Source organism: Rousettus aegyptiacus, unplaced genomic scaffold (genome assembly GCF_014176215.1).
Source record: "Rousettus aegyptiacus isolate mRouAeg1 unplaced genomic scaffold, mRouAeg1.p scaffold_m13_p_8, whole genome shotgun sequence".
NCBI lineage: Eukaryota > Metazoa > Chordata > Mammalia > Chiroptera > Pteropodidae > Rousettus > Rousettus aegyptiacus.
Genome location: NW_023416311.1, coordinates 44841792 through 44861951, shown reverse-complemented (window position 1 = coordinate 44861951; position 20160 = coordinate 44841792). Strand labels below are relative to the sequence as shown.

General features: G+C 32.6%; 1 protein-coding gene across 1 annotated transcript in view; it reads left to right on the top strand.

The window, feature by feature from the left end:
• MAN2A1 (mannosidase alpha class 2A member 1) overlaps positions 1-20160 on the top strand; it is a 147246-nt gene that overhangs the window by 67428 nt on the left and 59658 nt on the right. The window contains exons 9-12 of the mRNA XM_036225366.1: positions 1547-1749; positions 5481-5663; positions 9665-9779; positions 11016-11083. Coding sequence (XP_036081259.1) covers positions 1547-1749; positions 5481-5663; positions 9665-9779; positions 11016-11083 — 569 coding nt within the window. The remainder of the gene's footprint in view (positions 1-1546; positions 1750-5480; positions 5664-9664; positions 9780-11015; positions 11084-20160) is intronic.

The following is a 20160-nucleotide window of genomic DNA, read 5'->3' as shown; positions in this document are numbered from 1 at the left end:
TTGAAACCCTCATTTCTTGTATGGTTACACACACACTTATATTCAACTTCCTAGTAATGCAATTGAGTAATAATACTTACAATATTAGCTAATCAAGTGCTTATTATTTGCTATTGACTGTTTAAAGTGCTTAACGTTATTTGTCTTAATTCTCTGACCATTTTCTGGTAAATACTATTATTATCTCCTTTATAGATGAGGAAACTGAGGCACAAATGATTAACTTGCCCAAAACACATTGCATTTGAGGAAACCTAGATAAGAGGAGATAATATAGTTGAAATTAGCTTTTCTTTATTATAAACAGGATTTAGAAATAATCATTTATTTTGCTGTTACAAAATTTATTGTATTGCAATTAGATTGTAACATTTCTGTCTTACAAATTTTGTCATCATGTTTCCAGTTGAAATTTTGTGTTTGCAGTGGAGAAATTACAACTAAAATTTATACCATTTTATGCTATTTGTGTTTCTAAGTATTTTATTTAGAACCCTATTAGCTGTAACACAGAAAGACACATAGACAATATGTAATATGCTGAAAACCACGTGTTGCGTAAGTGTTAGAGATAGAATTCAAACCCATGCCATCTGGATCTAGGTTCTGTAATGCTCTTCACCACTCTGCTAGAGTACTACACAGTTTAGAACTACTTTTTAATTATTATTATTTTTTTTGCCACACTGAATCAAAACAGCTTTCATTGTGTGCGTGTGTGTTTATCTGTAAGGTAGGAAACAACAAAATTGGCATCTTTGTACTAAAAGGAACACATTCCCTGTTGAATTCTTGGTTTATTTCTAAAACACTGTGTTTTAATAGCCGTTAACAAAGTCTGGTGTAATGTTTCTTTTTACTCTTGATTTATAGAATAGTTTGCTCTTATAAAAATGGATTTATGTACAGGAAATTTAAATCAGTCAAAAGGCTATTCGTTTGAGCAGTCAACCTTGCAGTTGTCACTCTTGTGTTTTACTTCTCTATTCAGTGTTACCTGCTGATAGGGAAAGTCCTTTTTTTTTTTTTAATGACCTGCTATTCTTGAAGTTTCTCCCCTTTCTCTTATAGGAATTCAAATTGGGGGGAAGGGGAGACCAGGGAAGGGTATGTGCATATATGAAAATATTTAATGGCCAAGAAAACTGTCATTTCAGACTTCTGGGACATTTGCTCAAAATATGTCTTTTATTTTTGCTGTCTCCCTTTCATCTCTGGTTTACTCCATGTCCTGATTTTTGCACATTTTAAAATTATATGTTAGGCATTTCCAGATCCACAAATTTATAGATCTAAATAGCTCTTCTTCGAACTGCTTAGGTGTACAAGTTTTCTCTTTGTTTAATTTGAGACTTGATGGAAGTAAAAGAATTACTGAGCATTTTTCCTCTGCTTTTGAGTTTTGTAAAATCTGAGCTGTATATTCATCTTTATTTGAAGCTTATCTTATTTATTAGTAACTTTTCCTTTCAGTGCAAAAGTAATTTTAAGGTAGATATGAATAATTGAAGTAAAACTTTTTTTTTTTTTTTTTTTTTTTTGCTAGATACAGTTTGGAACTTTATCAGATTATTTTGATGCCCTGGATAAAGAAGATACAACCAACAGAAAGAATAGTCGATCAATGTTCCCCGTTCTAAGTGGAGATTTTTTCACTTATGCTGACCGAGATGATCATTACTGGAGTGGCTACTTTACATCTAGACCCTTTTACAAACGAATGGATAGGATATTGGAATCCCATTTAAGGTACATATACCTTTGGATAGCCACATTTACTTATTTACTTCTTTTATGTTATCATAACCTTTTTGTAGAGTTTTGCATAATATACAACATTAATGGAGTGTTAGGTTGTGTTTTCTGAAATTTTAATGCAATCAGAGATATGACTCCAAAGCTTAATCAAATTATTACATAGGTTTTTGTTCTGGAAGGAAGAGCAGTTAATATAATTAGATTTTCTGGCAGTCGTATTCTGTGTTTTGTATTTTTCTAATTAACTACCTATATTATTGGCACATCATGATTATATTCAGTGATATCATCATCTGTGTCTACAGGTCAGTAATCTGGCAGGCTAGCTTATTGAACTGAGCATAGGAAAAAAGGGGCAAATAAGATCCCTCAGTAGCCAAAACGTGGGCCTGAAAATATATACTCTAAGATGAATCTATTTTATACATGGGAGAACTTTAGCAGTTCCTCCTCAGTCCTTATTTATTTATTTGAAACACATTCTATAGGTGTGATTTTGTGCTTTAAAGAACAAAATTTGAAAAAGATGAGAAGTGATGGATGCAGGGTGAAGGAAAACCAAACTGACGTAGAGAAGATAGAGAAGTCAATAGAAAACATAAAAACACTCTATACTAGCGTTATCCAGTAGAACTTTTAATCACTGGCCAAGAGAACTTCTTGGAGTAATCGAAATATTTTATTTCTGCACCGTTTAGTGTGGTAGCCACATGTAACTATTGAGCACTTGAACTGTGGCCAGTGTGACTGCGGGACTGAACTCTTAATTTCATTTAATTTTAATTATTTCAAATGTAAATAGCTACATGTGTCTAGTGGCTACCATAGTGGAAAGTATAGTTCCAAGTAACTGAGTCTCATTTTTGGTAAAGATACATTACCCTAGCAACTCCTGAGGCTTTTCACATGTATGTAGCCCAGGGGAGTAATTAATTTTCATGATGAATTCATTTCAATTCAGCTCAAGTTGTGAATTCATATGATTAATTTTCATGACAAATCTCAGTATTAAAAGTAGAAAGTTATACTTACCCTCATCTGTGTCCTAGTAAAAACTGAGTACATTTTGGAAAACCTTTTTATGAAAAACATGAATTTCTTCAAGAGTGGTAGTTTGGTATAATAATATGTGTTTTTTATTATTTTATTGTTGTTGTGCTACTGTTATTATTTCAAAAGCCTAACATTTGACTATGTTTTTAGATATTCATAAATGTGCCAGTTGGATACATATTATTATATTTTTAATAAAATAGTATTCATATAGAGATTTATGTGTTTTTACTCAATAGAATGTTAATTCTGTTATGTTATACTGAACTATCTGTAATAAAAACAAAGCTAATTAAAGTAGTCATTTTGGACCACTGAATGATTTTTAAGTGTCAATATTTTTTAGTGGCAAAGATTTATGAATATTGGTTCAGTCTTAATTTATCGAACATATTCAAGGTGAAGTAGTTACTACTGGTGATATAGTTTAAATGTTCTGCTGCTTTAAAACAAACAACAAAAACTATAACTGTGAATTGTATACTATAATTAACTTATTTGAAAATAAATTTTTTGTCTGATATAGTGATATTCATCCTAATCCTCAGTTTTAAAAAATTTGTATAACAGAAAAGTATAAAGAAGATATATTCTTAAAGTTCACTTTTTTACATTTTGGGTTATCTGTATGCTTACTCTTCAAAACTAGGTATACACACACACACACACTCACACACACACACATACACATGTATGAACATATATACGTGGTTTCCTTAATTTAAATTTAGTGATTTTCATCTATGAATTTCAGAAAGGTTAGATTGAAAAGTAGAGATTATTTAGTATCTTTTCACTATTTCAACAAATTAAAAGGATTCATTTTTTTTAAAGTACTAGACATCTCTCCTTTTTCCTAATATTTTAATACATTTGCAAGCTACTTTGATTTTTCCCTCCATCATGTTTAATGTGTTTTGCACAAAAATCTTATATTTTTTCTTCATCAAGTCATGGCCCTTTTTAAAAAACTTTTTAGAAACCTATCTTGAACCATATCCTCTGATGAAAAAGCTAAAAGGTAAAAATTGCAAACCCTCATATTTTTGCTAAAGAGCTACTCTTAAGGTAACATGTTCTAGTCTTTAAAATAAATGAGAAAAGACAGTGTGTGTGTTATCATCTTTCACTTTATATTGTCAGATTCTTTATAGTTGTGATATGTTATTTGTCAACACTTAGACTAGCTCTCATCACTGAGCTATCAAGTCATCATTTTCTGGTTCTCCATTTTTCTTACTCTTCCACTCATGTGACCATGCATCCCCACCATCTCTCCTCCTAATGTATGTATGTGAGAGTAAATGGCTTTCTGGTGATGAAATTTATGGTAATGCCTACATTCCTCTTGGAAAGAAGAAGGAAAAACATTTCTTCAGTTCTTTCTGCTCTGTTGAGATATTTTTCACCATGTTATACATAAATAAACCTGTCTTGCTGCCAGTGGGTACAGGCTTTCCAGGATCGTGTAGGACAAGGGCCCTTTGTATCAAGATAGACATGATGTTCTCTGATGACTGAGAATTTAGATTTATTAGATACCTTTTTTAAAAAAATAAATTTATTTAAATTAGTTTTAAGTATACAGTGCATTGGTTAGACATCTATAATGTTCATAAAACGATCCCCCCCAATTGCTCCCTCCCTTCCCAGACCCTCCGCTTAGCCATCATATTAATGCTAACTGCATTCACTTTGCCATGCTCTCCATCCCCATGCCCAGCTATCACTACTAATTTGTACTTCCTTAACCCTTCACCCTAGTCTCCCAGCCTCCCAACTCCTCTCCCCTCTGTCCGTCACCAAATTGTCCACTATATTTGTGAGTCTGTTTTGGATTAGTTTGTTCTTTTTGTTCCTTAGATACTGCATATAAGTTAAATCATATGGTATCTATCTGTCTCTGTCTGAATTATTTCACTCAGCATAATAACCTCTGGGTCCATCTATGTCATTGCAAATGGTAGGATTTCATTTTTTTTTTAATGGCTGAATAATATTCCATTGTATATATGAACCATAAATTCTTTATCTAATCTTCTGTTGATGAGCATTTAGGTTCCTTCCATATCTTGGCTATTGTAAATTGTGCTGCCATGAATATTGGGGTGCATAGATCTTTATGAATTATTGTTTTGGTTTTCTTTGGATAAATACCCAGAAGTTCAGTTGCTGGGTCAAAAGGTATATCCATTTTTAATTTTTTGAGGAACCTGCATACTGTTTTCCATAACAACTGTACCAATTTGCAATCCAACTAACTGCATGAAGGTTCCCTTTTCTCCTCATCCTCGCCAACACTCGTTTTTTGATTTATTGATGATAACCATTCTGACAAGTGTGAGGTGATATCTCATTGTGGTTTTAATTTGCATTTCTCTGATTAGCAACCTTGAGCATCTTTTCATATGTTTATTAGCCATCTGTATTTCCTCTTTGGAGAAGTATCTGTTCAGGTCTTCTGCCCATTTTTTAATTGGACTGTTTGTTTTTTTGTTGTTGAGTTGTATAAGTTTGATATCTCGGTTTTATAGGAATTCTTATGAATTCTTTGTGCTGAAACTGTGATTTCTTTAAAAGAAAATTTGAAAATGTAATAGTGACACATTTTAGATAGTAAACTGAACTGATTGTTTTGAAATAAAATAATGACTATTTTATGCAATTAGGGCTGCTGAAATTATTTACTATTTCGCCCTGAAACAAGCTCAGAAATACAAGATAAATGCATTTCTTTCATCATCTGATTTCACGACTCTGACAGAAGCCAGAAGGAATTTAGGACTATTTCAACATCATGATGCTATCACAGGAACTGCAAAAGATTTGGTGGTTGTGGATTATGGTACCAGGTAATATAATTATTGAAAAGTGATCTTAAAACAAAATCTTTAAAAATTTTGAGTTATAAGCTTATATAATTTGACAAAATTGTTAATATATCTCAGACTACATTAATAATGATATCCCTTATAACTATTGCTATAGAAAAACATCAATTTTCAAAGCATTTTTCAAGAAATCTATTGACAGAGTACTAGCTATCCCAACTTTTTAATTGCAATGTATTTCTGCAAATGGAATGGTAAGACATTATTGTAAAAGAGATTCTGTTTTCTCGAAAAATGGTGTGGTAATTAGGGTACCTTCTTGACTAAGGATTTGGTATCAAAAATGATAGTTAAAATTCAGAGAGATAAAAGAGCTGCGCTTCATTGTATGAAAATTTAATTTCATCCTACTTCATGTCCAGTCGTTCTTGGATACCTCTTTTTTTAAAAAAAGGGACATTGACACAAAAGAATAAGCCTAAAAGCATAGCCAGGAAATACAAGAACCTAGAAACCTTGTTAGATATGGGTGATAAAAGGGATTGGGATGAAAGTGGTTAGTCTGGGAATTAATGACAAAGCCATCTTCAACTCTGTAGGTCTGTCAGATGAATGTGGTGTTTGACGCTCAGTTATTTTTATAATGCCTAATTAAAAACAGTGAGTACAGGCTTTGGTTCACAATAGCAGAGGATTTTGTAAATAGTGCCTTCCAATAATACTAAGGCTTATATTTTATGATAGTGAGATTTCATGGTCTTAGAATCATGCTAGAGTTTGGGTTACCATTCATTAGGGTCAATGCAGAGGAGATTGCTACACTGGAGACGGAGTTTTGACAGTTGTTCACCACTTTTCTTATAATATTGATTTATGAAGTAAATCTATTTTTACATAAATATTCCCATATGTGAAAAGTGATAAGACCACATAAAGTCAACATTATAAAAAGGATCCACAACTGATAATTATAATAGGTGTTGATTAAATTTTGTTAAAATTTTGACTGCCTTTTAAAAAATTTGGAGAAAAATATTCTTGAGGTTTTATTAGTTGAATTAAGTTCTTAAAAATATATTCAAGATAGTATCTTAACTATCTCTTAATTTTCTGTGGCAAATGTATTTGGCATCCATCTATTGAGGTTTAGGCTGAGCTTAAAGTAGAAAACAGTCACTAAATGATAATGATGTTGATATTTCTCCCACAGAGAGCAATTTTTTTTTTTTTTTTTTTTTTGGCTTCAAGCATTTCTGAAAGTAAGGTCAGCTCTTCCATTTTTCCTTTTCACCTTTTCCTATCTTCATGGCTTATTAAGAGTTTAAATGGGAGGCTGTTTAGAATCAAACCAGAGCTCCTAAGAGGAAAAAGAGAAGTCATTCTCCTGCACTGCCTACTTTCTCTCTGGTTGCCATATTTGAAAGAGATTTGGGTGCAGGTCATTGAGTTTTCGCTACAAAACATTTCCTGTCTCATCATCTTTCCAGAAGGTGTCATTAATTCCTCCATGTGTTTGGTATTACTTTTAGCTTATAAAAACATCCCTGCACAAAATTGCATCTTACAAAAGAAACAATAATTCTCAAATTGTACTTGACATTGTTAAATTTGCTTTGCAACACTTCACACTTCATTGAAAAGTCATAAACAATTATCAAATGATTATCACAGACATTTTAAGTTGGAAATTTCAAAACACAAGTGAGAGAATTATAAACAAAGAGACAGCTAGCATAGAGTGTTCTCTTGTTCTTAGACTATTGACTATTGCTTATTCAGATGTTGGCTGATATGTCCCTGTGAAGAAACATATGAGTTAGGGATGGCACTCGGCTGCTAGTAATAGCAACTAGAAAAAGAATAAATCCTATCCTGCTTATTTTTATGCTGTATTAAAGAAGTCTGCAAGTCACTGGGTTCAGGTATGACAGCTCCACAGTGCCATCAGGGCTCTAGACCCTTCTAGCTTTCTCTCCTGCCATCTAAGGGTGACTTTCAGAGTCATGCTCTCAAGGATAGGTTGAATCTTTATATAATTATAAGCTGGAGAGCAAGAATACATCATGGCATATTTGGATATTAATCCTAATTATGACATAAAAAATGAATTAGACTGGGACAGTATTTGTACTGGATGTTCAGCTAAAAAGTGGATAAAAGGGCTATGTGGAAGAGAAGAAATAAATGGTAATGAGGTGAGTTACAAAAAATATTTGGAATTTGTCACTTCTTAAGTTCTGATTAAGGTAAGTAAGAGAAAAAAAATGAACGAAGGGTAAGTGTGAGGGTCCTAACATATAAATCAATTGAACGACAAACATGACAACATTTTCTTGAAACAGCAACAATGATAACAAGCTAGAAAACTGATTCCTGATATTCCGTGAACTGTTCTGTAATAATAAAGGGCATGTTTAGAAATTGGAGGCTCTGAGAAATCCCACATTGATGAAATGTTGAAACATTTAAAATTTTGATTTATCCAGTGTTTCCCAAACTTATTTACTGTGTTTAGTTTAGTTTTATTTTAATCAAAGCTTTACATATCCTGAGAAAGCATTTGGAGATTGCTGTGCTGGTCATTAGTGCTCATCTCATTTGAAGAAAGGCACACACATGTGCCTTTAGGATACGAACACTGATACCTGGCATTCACTCGCTTTAACTAGTACTCTTTAATACAGTGTAATCCATATAAGGTTTTAGCTGATGCAGAACATGACTTTTATTCTATAGGTACAGATGGCCTAATAAAGATAGACATGTAGATAATAAAAATAAACCTAAATTGAGGGTCTTGTTTCTGGAATTGAATTGTATGCATTCATAGGGTCCTTTAGTCTGGTGAGAATGCTTGTTACCATCTAGGAAAACATTCGAATAGAATGAGAAATTTTTCTGGATAATGGCCTGAAGTGAAATCCATAAGATTTTAATACTATAGTTATAGATTTACTATGTAAATATATTTCATAACTTGTCAATCATGATCACTTTCATCTTTGAAGGTGATCTTAATGCCCTGAAAAAAAGTTATTTCTAAATCTTTTACATATTTTTGTTGTTAAATGTTAATAAAAATGTTTTAATGCATAGATCAAAAATTGCTTCCTGTGTTGGGGAAGATAATATAATCACTCTATAAACATAACAGATTGATTCTGATGGTTGATTAAAAACACAATTAGCAAAGTTTCTCTACAGATTTCTCCAGTATAAGTTTACTTAGAGATGTCTGCTCTATAAAGCTTTAAAGCAATAAAACTGAACTTGAAAAAAACTTCAAGCAAGTTTTTTTTCCACGTGTAGTACTTCAACAATTGGATGTACCAAGATTATATTTCAGTGTTGATTTTGAATCAATTTATTCACAAGCATCCTTTGGTTTCTGAGATATGAAAATACAGTTTGAGTAGTTAACAATTTTAATTACAAAGGTAGGTAACAAGGACAAAGACAATTTAATTATTCAAATCTGTGAAAAATGTTCTTTTTTCTAGTTTTGAACAAGAACATGAAACTAAATCCAACAAAATATCTACTTGAATTCTTCAGAAATTTGAATTCCTTAAAGTGTGTATACCAATTGAATTTTGTTGTGAACGAGAGTTAAATCTCATGTCTTCTTTTGTTGTGTCAATTCTTATTAAAGATTTATCTAAAGTAAAATATTAAATCAGTGCTTCAAAAACCTATTGGGGTAATCATGCTGGATATTCTTATTTGGTATGATATTCCTAGAAAATAAAAGTACTTTGAATAAGTTTATATGTTTTTGGTATATTCAGAAAGTTTTCTGTTTTAAATGAGCCCTTATCAATGATATCTTTTGATTCACCTTTTTTTTTTTTTTAAGTTGTTAGTTCTGGTCAAAAAAGAGCCAGTTTATTATAGCTTCATTCTAGGTTTCACTTTGTAAATATAGGATGAAGGTAATGGTGGTTTGACCATTATTAAAGAAATTGAAAATATTGTATACAGATTTTTTAATTACTTAGACTAGTAACATTTTTGGTTCGCAGACTCTTTAATTCATTCATGAATTTGAAGAAGATAATCGGACGTTCTGCACTGCTTCTTATTTTGAAGGACAAACATGCATACGACTCTCCCTCTTTTGATACCCTCCTAGAAATGGTTAGTTGCTATCTCTTGTATTTCTTATAAAAATGTGTGATTCTTTTGTTCTTGGATTGGAAAAGCGAGTGAGAAGCTTAGTGAAAAGAGACATTGAAAACTAATTATTTCTTTGTATGTTACTTGAAATCTGTATCACTTTATATAAATTACCTGTGTGCTCTTCTTTCCTATAATCATCTCTGTATTTGATTTGTGGTATGTATTTTGTTCGAACCAAATCAAAGCATGAAAAATAAAATAAAGAACTTACTTCAAGATATGTGAAACGTATAGGCTTTTAGAACACTAAGATAATATTGTAAGGTAACTAGACTTATAATTAGTTATTTTGCTTGCTTTAATTGAAAGCCCCTTGATATTTGAATTTCTGTAAATTCTTAATCTGTTCTTGCTAAACTTCAATTTGAATGATCCTAAGCATCCGTGGAGTTTATGGGCAGTGTGCTAAGATGCGTGTTAACAGTACAGCAGTGATTGAGGATTTAGGAGACTGTTATCCTCAACCTCTGATTGCATGGGCCTTGGAAGTTACTTAGCATCCGTGAGCCCTCATTCATCTGTAAAATGGGATGATACATCTGCCTTGGCCTGTATTGTTATTAGGATCAGATGAGCTAATAAAACAGAACCTATTTTGAAAGGAAGAACATGCTATTTTGCCGTAAAGAAAAACAGTCGAAAAAATGGTTGATTGCAACCCTCTTTACAATTCTACTTGGGCATTCAGATATTTTAAAAGTCTGTTTTATTTGTCTCTAGAATCTATTGTAAATGATAAACTTTGACATTTTACATGTAATTTGAATTTACACATGTGGAATTAGAGATATTTTTATGTGATGATGCTTGTAATGAAATCGTGATTAATTATACATGGTCATATTGTGGTAAAAGATGGAATAAATGGACACATTTCTTAAGTATATGAAACATGATACAAAAGTAAAGTGGTAAGACTTTTCGCACACTTATCTCTGGAACTGGATTTATTTGGCTCCTATTGGAACTACCCATTATGGATTCTGGTCCCTGTAACACTCACTGTACTTGACATCTAAATACATACATCTGTATACATATACACAAGAATTATTTATTTTGAACTTTGGACATTACATAGCTAGAAAAAGAATTTTTCCCCTATTATGGCCTTTTCAAGGTTTTTGCAAAGTAATATTACATAGATAACTTTGAAATTTCTTTTAACTTAAAAGCTTCTCTTCATTTTTATAGGATTTGCAGCAAAAATCACAAGCTTCTCTACAATACAAAACAATAATAAAGCTGAGTGAGGAGCCAAGGTAAATATGTTTATCATAAACTTTTACTACTTTTCTGATTTGACTTTTTTGATTTTCATGATTCTGTTCTCAAGCCATTATATATTTTGAGGTAGTATTTCATTTAATCAATTTATTTATTTAAAAAAACTTTTTTAAGAAATGGATTTTCTCCCATGATTGTGTCATGTTGAATGCTAATAACTAACACAGTGCTTACTGTTTTGATTGTTGAAGGAACTATTATTACAATATTTATTACAGATATTTGATATGGGATGGTAAATATCCCATATCAAAAATATACTCCTCAATCCCTGCTTTATGATAAAAATTACCTTATCTTCGTAAAATTAATTATTTAGGTTTTTTCTTGATTACCTTTTTGTTTACTTACCTTCATTGTTCCTTAATTTTAGTTTTTAAATGAAGAAAGAAAATTATTATTAGAAGGTAAATGTTCCTACTGTAAAATGTTTACTAGATAACTGTCATTGTACTGATCAAACTGCCTCATTTTAGCACTATTGATTTATATTATGTTTAATGAGAAAGGTGTTTAGTTGACTTAAAATTGAGGCATTTAAGTGATGGCTTCTTCTGATTTACAAAGAAATGTTTTATTTTTGTTGTCAGTTATTTAACTAGGTCATCTGATTTTAATGACCACGTCAATCAATCAGTGACCAGTATACCCAGATTCACACTATATTTTTGTGATGTAACTTTTTACTATCTCAATTGAGAAATTTAATATCAACTCTTACAAAATTATAGGATAAAAGAATAATCATAAAGAGTAATTCATGATTTTAACTAGGTATGCCTTATTAAAGTTATTTAAAAGTAAATGGAATCCAAGTATTATGTAAAATTTATAGTTGCTAGTAAAGTTCAAAGTTTCATTAAACATAGACTGAAGCCATAACTGACAAATCTCTTCAGTAAGTAGAGATTTAAAATATATATTAGTTATAAAATTATAACTAATATAATTTGTCTTAAGTAACATTTTGATCCATTTTGGGTTATATGGCTCTTTTTTAAATATTGTGTCACTAATAAACTGTGATGCCAGTAAATCTCTTTGGTTTTATACATAATCCTCTTATCTATTAACTTTTGTGCCCTTTTCTTTTTTGGTCAGGGAACATCTTTATTTTTGCTGACTGTAAGAATGACGTATGCTGGCTATAAGTAACTTATCCTCCCTCCCTCCACAATTAGTCTTACTGGGGGGATATGTTAGGGTAGATGAGATACAGTGGGGATGAGACCAAAATGGGTCAAAGCAAGAGATGTACCCTGTGGGTTGTCTTCCTATGCTGTCCTTGCCTTTACCAGCAGTAAGTGAGAATTTAGACTTACCTGTGCTAGAAAAAGAAAGTTAGGAGATATGGGTATATTAATTAAGAGTTTTAATATTGAGAAGTTTTGATTATAGATAAACATAAATAGAATTTTTGAGGCCCTTAGTAAAATGATCGCTTTTTCATATTTTGTTTTAAAGTTTATACGTAAACAGTGTTCTTCGCCTCAGTATTCTTTCTTCACAATTCTTTTCTACTAAATGTTAATGTTACTATTTCCATAGTTAGGTGAATTGGGAATACTTAGGATTGTCAGATTCTTATTTTATCTTTATTATTCATTTTGTATTTTAGAGCCTCATGAATAGAACTATTTACATTTTGGCTTTTAAAATCTGTTTCTTGTTAGCCACAATTTATCTGAGTTACTGATCTCTCTCAGTAAAATCAGTGAAGAATAGAGGAATGATGTTGGTCTTTAAAATGAAAGAATTTGGGTTTTATTTAGTAGGTACTGAAAGTTAAATAATTATCTGCACTTCTCAGTCTTAAAATGGGGAAATTTCAGAAGTGGTGGTATGAGTTTTTCTCTCACTCTTCATGAGTCTTCTGTGATTCACTATGGCTCAGCATTATTTTGATATTAAGCATAATTCTTATTTGAGCAACTAATTCTTAATCTAAATAAAACATGTATTCTCAGTGGGGAAGGTCTTCCCCAGGAGACTAAAACTTGGTTCTCGGAGGTTTGGAAAAAAATTATTCTTTTTAATATATAAAACACAAATATAGTGTATAATAGTACCTAACAGACATACTTTTTATGTGTAGTATTAAAATTGTATGGGGGATAATTAGGAAAAATGTCTAAAAAGAATCTTTAAGGAAGTTATAATGTAAAAAGTTTGAGAAACACTGATCTAAACCCATGCTAATTAAATAATACGTGTAAATGCATTTTAGCATGCTTTTGGCAAAGTTAGTTATATCCATAACCTAATATTTTTAGTTTGTGAGTATTTAAAAAAAAGTAGTCCATAATCTGCTGCTAGTGATATATGCATGTCCATATGCCTAATTTAATTCAGGAAGTTACATAAGCTATATAGCGTATGCATCCGTAGTCTTTGTCTACAAAGTAGATACAATTACGAGTTGAAAGTTAGGGAACCCTAAACAAGTCATGAATTGTCTAGCCTTAAATAATCCTTAAATGTACAAAGATGTTTCCATTTCTCTCTGCATCGTACTTGCCTAAGGAAGCCAATCGTAAAGAAACGTGATATAAAGACTTACAGGATTAGGAATCAGAGGACACTGAGGATGCAAGGGAAAAGCCTATGACAAGTGAAGAGAATTCAGTCTTCTTCAGTATTTCATCTGTTTAGACAGAACAGGAATAAATGTTGCCACAGCACAGGCAGGGAAGCCATGTGGTTTGACAAGGTAATGAATATTTTTAAAACGTACCTTAAACTTAAAAAGGTACAATTCGAAATGCCACCAGGTATATAATAAAATTATATTGAGATAACATCCATAAATCAGAAATTTTAATTTTTTGAGTGGAAACTTTTTTAGTTTGAGAGTAATTTATTCAAATCACTATTAAAAATTTACCTTCAAGTGCTTTTAATTTTTAGCAAGGTATTTATTTGTGAAGAATCCTACATCTCTTTCTTTTGGCCAGAAAAAGAGGGGATTAAGTTGAAAAGAAATCATTAACTATGTAGAGACACAAAGGGAATTAGATAGAGTTTTCTGGGCTTGAGTGACTTCAAAACATCAACCAGATATAAGATACTGGTACCTCCAATGCCTTTTATGTATTGAATGGTTCTCCCTGGATGGCCTCACAGCACCTCTAATTTAATTTCCTCTGGTTTTGTTTGTTTTTTGTTTTTTTGTCCATTTGTGCCTTCCTTTTGAATCTAAGTCTTGATTAACAGCATCATTCCTTTTTAGTTGTCTAGACTCTGAAACCCTAGAACCCACTTTGACGTCCACCTTTTCTTACTCCTTAAGTTTCATCAACTGGGGAGTCTTTTGGACTTTACTCACCTCTGAGGAGAGAGGAATTATTCTCCATTACTTGATGTGACCAGCATATACGTGAAACAAAGAGAATGATGGCCATTCATCTTTGGAGACTATCTACCACAGTTCACCCACTGGTTACCGTAATTCATATACCTTCATGTGCAGAATAAACCCACCCTCCTCCCAAAATGCCCAAAGTCTCATCCCATTATGATACTGGTTCAGAATTTACATCTAAATCAGATTCAAAATGGCTCACTTATATGGCTGGGAATTAATGTTTGCTTATTTTAGGCAGTATAATTGTTTGAAGTTAACCCCTCTAGATTGTAAACTCCTTGAGGGTAGGAACTATATCTTTTATTTATTTCTACCACCATGGCTATGGTACGATATTCGACATAGTAGCAATTTGATGAAGATTTGTTGAAATACACTTAGTTATTGATTAAAGGGACTATTAAACTTCAGACACCACATATGCATAGAACATGGTTAACATTCTTTGTGAAAATGCAGTATCATGATATATGTTCTCCCAAAGAATTCGGTATTGCGATATATATTCTTCCGTCTTATATTTGGAGGCTAGATGCCAGAAGGCTTCCTAATATACAAAATGCTACTACAAGTAAAAATCAGATAAACAGTAATTCAGTGGAGTTTTGAATTTGCTTAGCATTTGGACAACTGCTCTTTTTACAGTTTAGAGTTTCATATTATGAGACCTGAAAAATTTTAAGTTCCATCTTGGCATAATAGCATACTTATAGAATTAACTTTGTTGAGATTGAACTATTGGGGCCTCTTGAGAATGATTTGATCTCAGAAGCTAAGCAGGGTCGGGCCTGGTTAGTACTTGGATGGGAGACCACCTAGGAAGACCAGATGCTGTAGGCTTAAAAAATAAAAATAAGGCATTGTAAGCTGACAAGGTCCTTGCAATCTGTGAGGTCTACCAAGGGTTGCCTCAGCAAAAAAAAAAAAAAAAAAAAAGATTTGAAAGATGCTCCCAAATACCCTAATGAGTTGACCTTATCAGATCAGTTTTTCCGCTTAAGACTTATTTATTGTTGCCAACATAGACTATTTGCCTGATTCTCCATTTTCTGTTTTTAATTCTGTTATCACAACAGTTCTTCTAACAGTAATTTCCTATTAGAGTAATGGGATTCAAGGCTTTAGATAATGTTTTCATTGGTCACCATGCCATCAACATATTTTTATACCAAGTCAGAATGTGTCTAAGGAAGTATTTAGTATCTCTACCAGTTGTTTAAATGTAAGTTTTAAGTGAAGAAACCAAGCTCTCAGCCTCATTTTTATTCTTTGGAAATAGAATTTCTAGAACAGAATTCTAACCAGTCAGATTCTGGCAGTATTATTTACTATAATACAGACATGATAGAAGCGGCTGTAGCTTAGTGACTGAGATGCCATGACTTGAGCCAAGGTATTTTTAGTCAGAGAAACTGGAGTCAGATAAAAGAGCTTTGAATGTCAAGATGCCTTGTGCTTGACTGTTTTTCTTTGAGGGAGATAAAAAAGTGTTAGTAGTGATTACTAGTATCGCTCATTGATTGTAATGGTTTTGGCTCAAATCTAGTCATTACCAGAAATCAGGTGTAGAAATGTCTTCATGTTAGCAGAAAATAAATGTATAAAGTCAGGAGAATTGAGGGTTTCTTCTTTTAAAAATGATGGGCTGCACTTTAAAATTATCCCAAGGGAATTCAAGGTGGTAATAGAATACATAATTTGACTAAGATTTGACAAATCCTAGTATTGGACTCTCCACAGTTTCTAGTATTCAGAGAGCAGCTCACATGTCCTTTACTTTTAAAGCTAATTTAGAACTTTTAATGGGAGAATTGTTAATTGAGGAAATTAAAGGAAAACAGCAATTCTAGACTAGGTCTGAGTATGAATAGCATAGTCCATTTATGGATTTAATACTTATTATTGAACTTGAAAGATGAGTTCCTGAACTCTCATCTGAGATGATTTTCTGTTTAAGTATTAATTGCTCTTGAAAAGAATGTATTTTCATCTACATTCCAAAACCTGAGTTGTATTTTGTTAACTTTGAGTTTTTCCAGATATAGATTGACCTGTTCTTTGGTTATCCAGAAACAAGTTTCAGCCTGTCTATAACCTGGGATATATTTAGAAAGGATGTTTTACCCAAAAGACTCAGTAGAATATAGTAACTTATTTAAATAATGAAAAGTTTCTAAGGGAATTGGAGATAACCTCAACACAGTACATTAGTTAGTGTTATGTCACAACTTCTTTGCCTAGTTGGAACTAGTTTTGGAACAATCATTTCTGGGTAGCAACATAAAATAATCACATCCAGTGTTTGCTATTCTCAATCATTCACAGGCTTGCATTTTGCCTGATTTTTCAGGGAAATATAAAGGTTTTTGGGGGTCCAATTAGTGGCTCCACCTTCCCCACAGTATTCTCTACACCCTTAACATTTTTATTTATTATTTTATATCAAGAATGATGAGTATTAACTTCTGAGATGCTTTTTTCAACCTCACATTGACTTAGATGAAGTAACACCTATTACATATTTTAAAAAGTTGCCACTTCCATTTTATATGATGACTAACTAGGGACCCTGAGACTTTCTCAATTTCCTATTGAAACTCATTAAAACATAGGAAATGATAAACAATCAGAGGAACACCAAAACCTTGGTTCAATAGTCACTCTATTGCCACAATATGAGATATCCACAAACTACAAAGGTGATCATACTGGACTGAAAAATACAATTCCTGACCAATGATAAACAGTTAGAAATAAAAGCAACATGCAGATCTTTAAAATCAGGTATGGAGATTGATTCCTTTTCCTTTTTAAAAAGTCTCCCCCATAGCTTTGAAATTCTGGTACTTTACCAACTAGAAAAATAGACAAATACTTTTATACAAGGAGGGTGCTGTGTTTTAAGGCTATTTAGCAGATTCTTTTTTTAGACAGAGTCTCTGCTTAAGGTCTCTATTAACCAATCTCCACTTAATTGAACAACCAGATCATCTGATACTCTCCATTCATTGTCCGTGCCCATGGCCCCCCTGACCTTTTTGCTAACAGGCTACAGCTGTCACACTTATCTCCCTGCAGTATTTCAGTTGATTTCTTTAATCATTCTGAATCAGTTATTCCCAAATCAGTTGTTCTTGTTATTTTTCTCTTGCAATTTCATTTTCATTAAATTGTTGAATTATGCAAAAAAAATTTTTTTATATGAAGTGGAATGCTCTGGAAATTTTCAGCAAAAGTGAATCGCTGATAAATATTGGCAAGATACCTACAAAAGATTTGGGAAGAAATCACAAAAATGTAGAGGCAGTCTGTAACTCAAATAGCTTAATATTTTTTTTTAATGTTTAAGTTCTTGGTCAACTTTAGAAAAACTTAAGCTGGAAACCACAGATGATTTGTACACATGTGTGGTTATGCAGAAAATGGTACACAAGACTCCAATTAGTAGTCCCATAGTCAAAGCAGAAGCTTTGATCTTACATCCATAGATTAGGAAATAACATACATACACATCTGTATGTTTCATGGTAAAGTATTTACATATATATGTAAATATATACACACATACATATATTCTGTCCTACGTTAACTTTTACTTTCAGGTCAACTTTAACAGATCCATCACTAGCCTTAATCATATTGGTAAGAGGGCTTCCACTGTGTCTGTATTTTGCAACCATTTGGAAACTAAATCTGTCAGAAATAAAAATAGGCAGAAACAATTGGGGAAACTGATGGTAGACCATTGATCTTGGCAAGTGTCCACTCAAGGAAATTACTGTTGATAGTACCATGCACCAGAAGAATACCGTGGTATTTTTTATTGAAGAAAGAAGCCTTCCATGAGTTCAGAGCACACAGCTGATATAGCAGTCTGAATGCTACAGGCACAGCCACCTTAGATGGTAGCATTTTGAGAACTTGTAGTCAGACTGCATCTATACATGTGAAGTTTTTATTCACTCACTTTTTTCCTCCTTGACTGTATCTTCTTTACATCCTTTAGGCATTATTAACATTTTATTTATTTCTTATGGTCTAACTCCCTTGCTAAAATACTAGACCCACGAGGTCAGGGAAGTTATTTGCTTTTGAATCCCCTAGCAAATACCTGGCACAGCAAATCTATGTCAAATAAACTAATTCTAAACGAGAGACTTCAACCAATATCAAAATAAAGACCAAGGGTACCTTTAGCATTCACAGAGTCTGGGTGGATGTTACTTCTATGAGGTTAAGTAAATGGAAAGTTATAGGAAACCTATGAAAAAGCTCTACAGAATAACAAAAAATAGGAGTAACATGAAGACTCAGAAGAACAACTTGTTAAAAAATGATTTATTACAGAGACCGGAAAAAAAAAAAAAACCTGAAATTTACAAAATGTTTGAGAGTCGTGATCTCAAAGAAATATGAAACACAAAGCAAAAAGCTAAAATGAAAAAAGATGATATGGAAAAGGGAAGGAGTGAAGTAAGGAAAGATTGTAGTGGGGGTGGGCAACAACAGAACATCTTCATTAGTGATTTATATATATATATATATATATATATATATATATATGTGTATATGTGTATACATACATACACACACATTTATATATATAATCTGCTGAGAAAGTCTCTGGAGTTCCAGACCCATACGCCCACAGGCCAGATGGATAGCTCCATTGGGATGGCCTATTCACACCTCCTTCTCAATGTGTTTAAAACTGAACAACTCCTCTCCAATCCAACCTGCTCTGTGGTTCTAAGCCCTTTAATGAAACTTTAGCATTGTCAGCCAGCTTTCCAGGCCAGAAACCTGGGTCTCAATTTTAGAGTGATTATATATTCCAGTTTTTCATTAGTGTCCCCTTCTCACTTTGAAAAGTATATTCACTTGGACAATAAATTATAGGATTTACCCTGATCATCTTTGTCTCTTTTTCAACTTGTATCCAAACAAACATCAGGTCTTTTTGCTTCTTAAAGGTACCTCATTTTTTTCCATTCTCCTCATCTTCAATGCCACTATTCTACTTCAGGCTGCTGCTATCTCTCTCCTAGGTGATGGTGACAACCCTGTGACAGATGTCCCTGCCTCTTGCATTTGTTGGAGGAATTAAATAAGGTTATGTATATGAACGTTATAGTACAGAATTTAGCATTTAGTAGGCACTCAAAAAATAATTAGCAATGATGTTGTAACAACTCTGCTAAAAACCTATTTTTCCTCCTTTGCCCTAAAGTTATACTCTCAGACTCTGAACTTGGTTTATGTGTTTACATTTTGGTTTCTCGAGCATCATCTTTCGTATCACCCCAGCCTGCACTGTGTACTTCGGCCCTTCAATTATCAATTCTCTGGCACACCATGTTCTCTCTTATTTCTAGACCTTTGCTGCTTGGAAAAATATATGTATATACCCCGCCAAAAAAAATCTTACCCAAACCCCCACAATTTGTCTGATTGGTTCCTAGTTAACTTTTAGGACTCAGATATTACATTCTCTGGAAACTTTCCCTGATATCCTTGAGTCAAGACTAGGTGTCACGCTTTTGTGCTCCCATGAAACTATGTGTTTATTCACTATTATCCCACTTACTACATTTGTAATGGTCTAAAAGACTTGCTATGCATCTTGTGAAGTCATGGGCTGAGTCTTATTCATCATACTACCGTGACACCTAGCAATCGTTCAGGAAA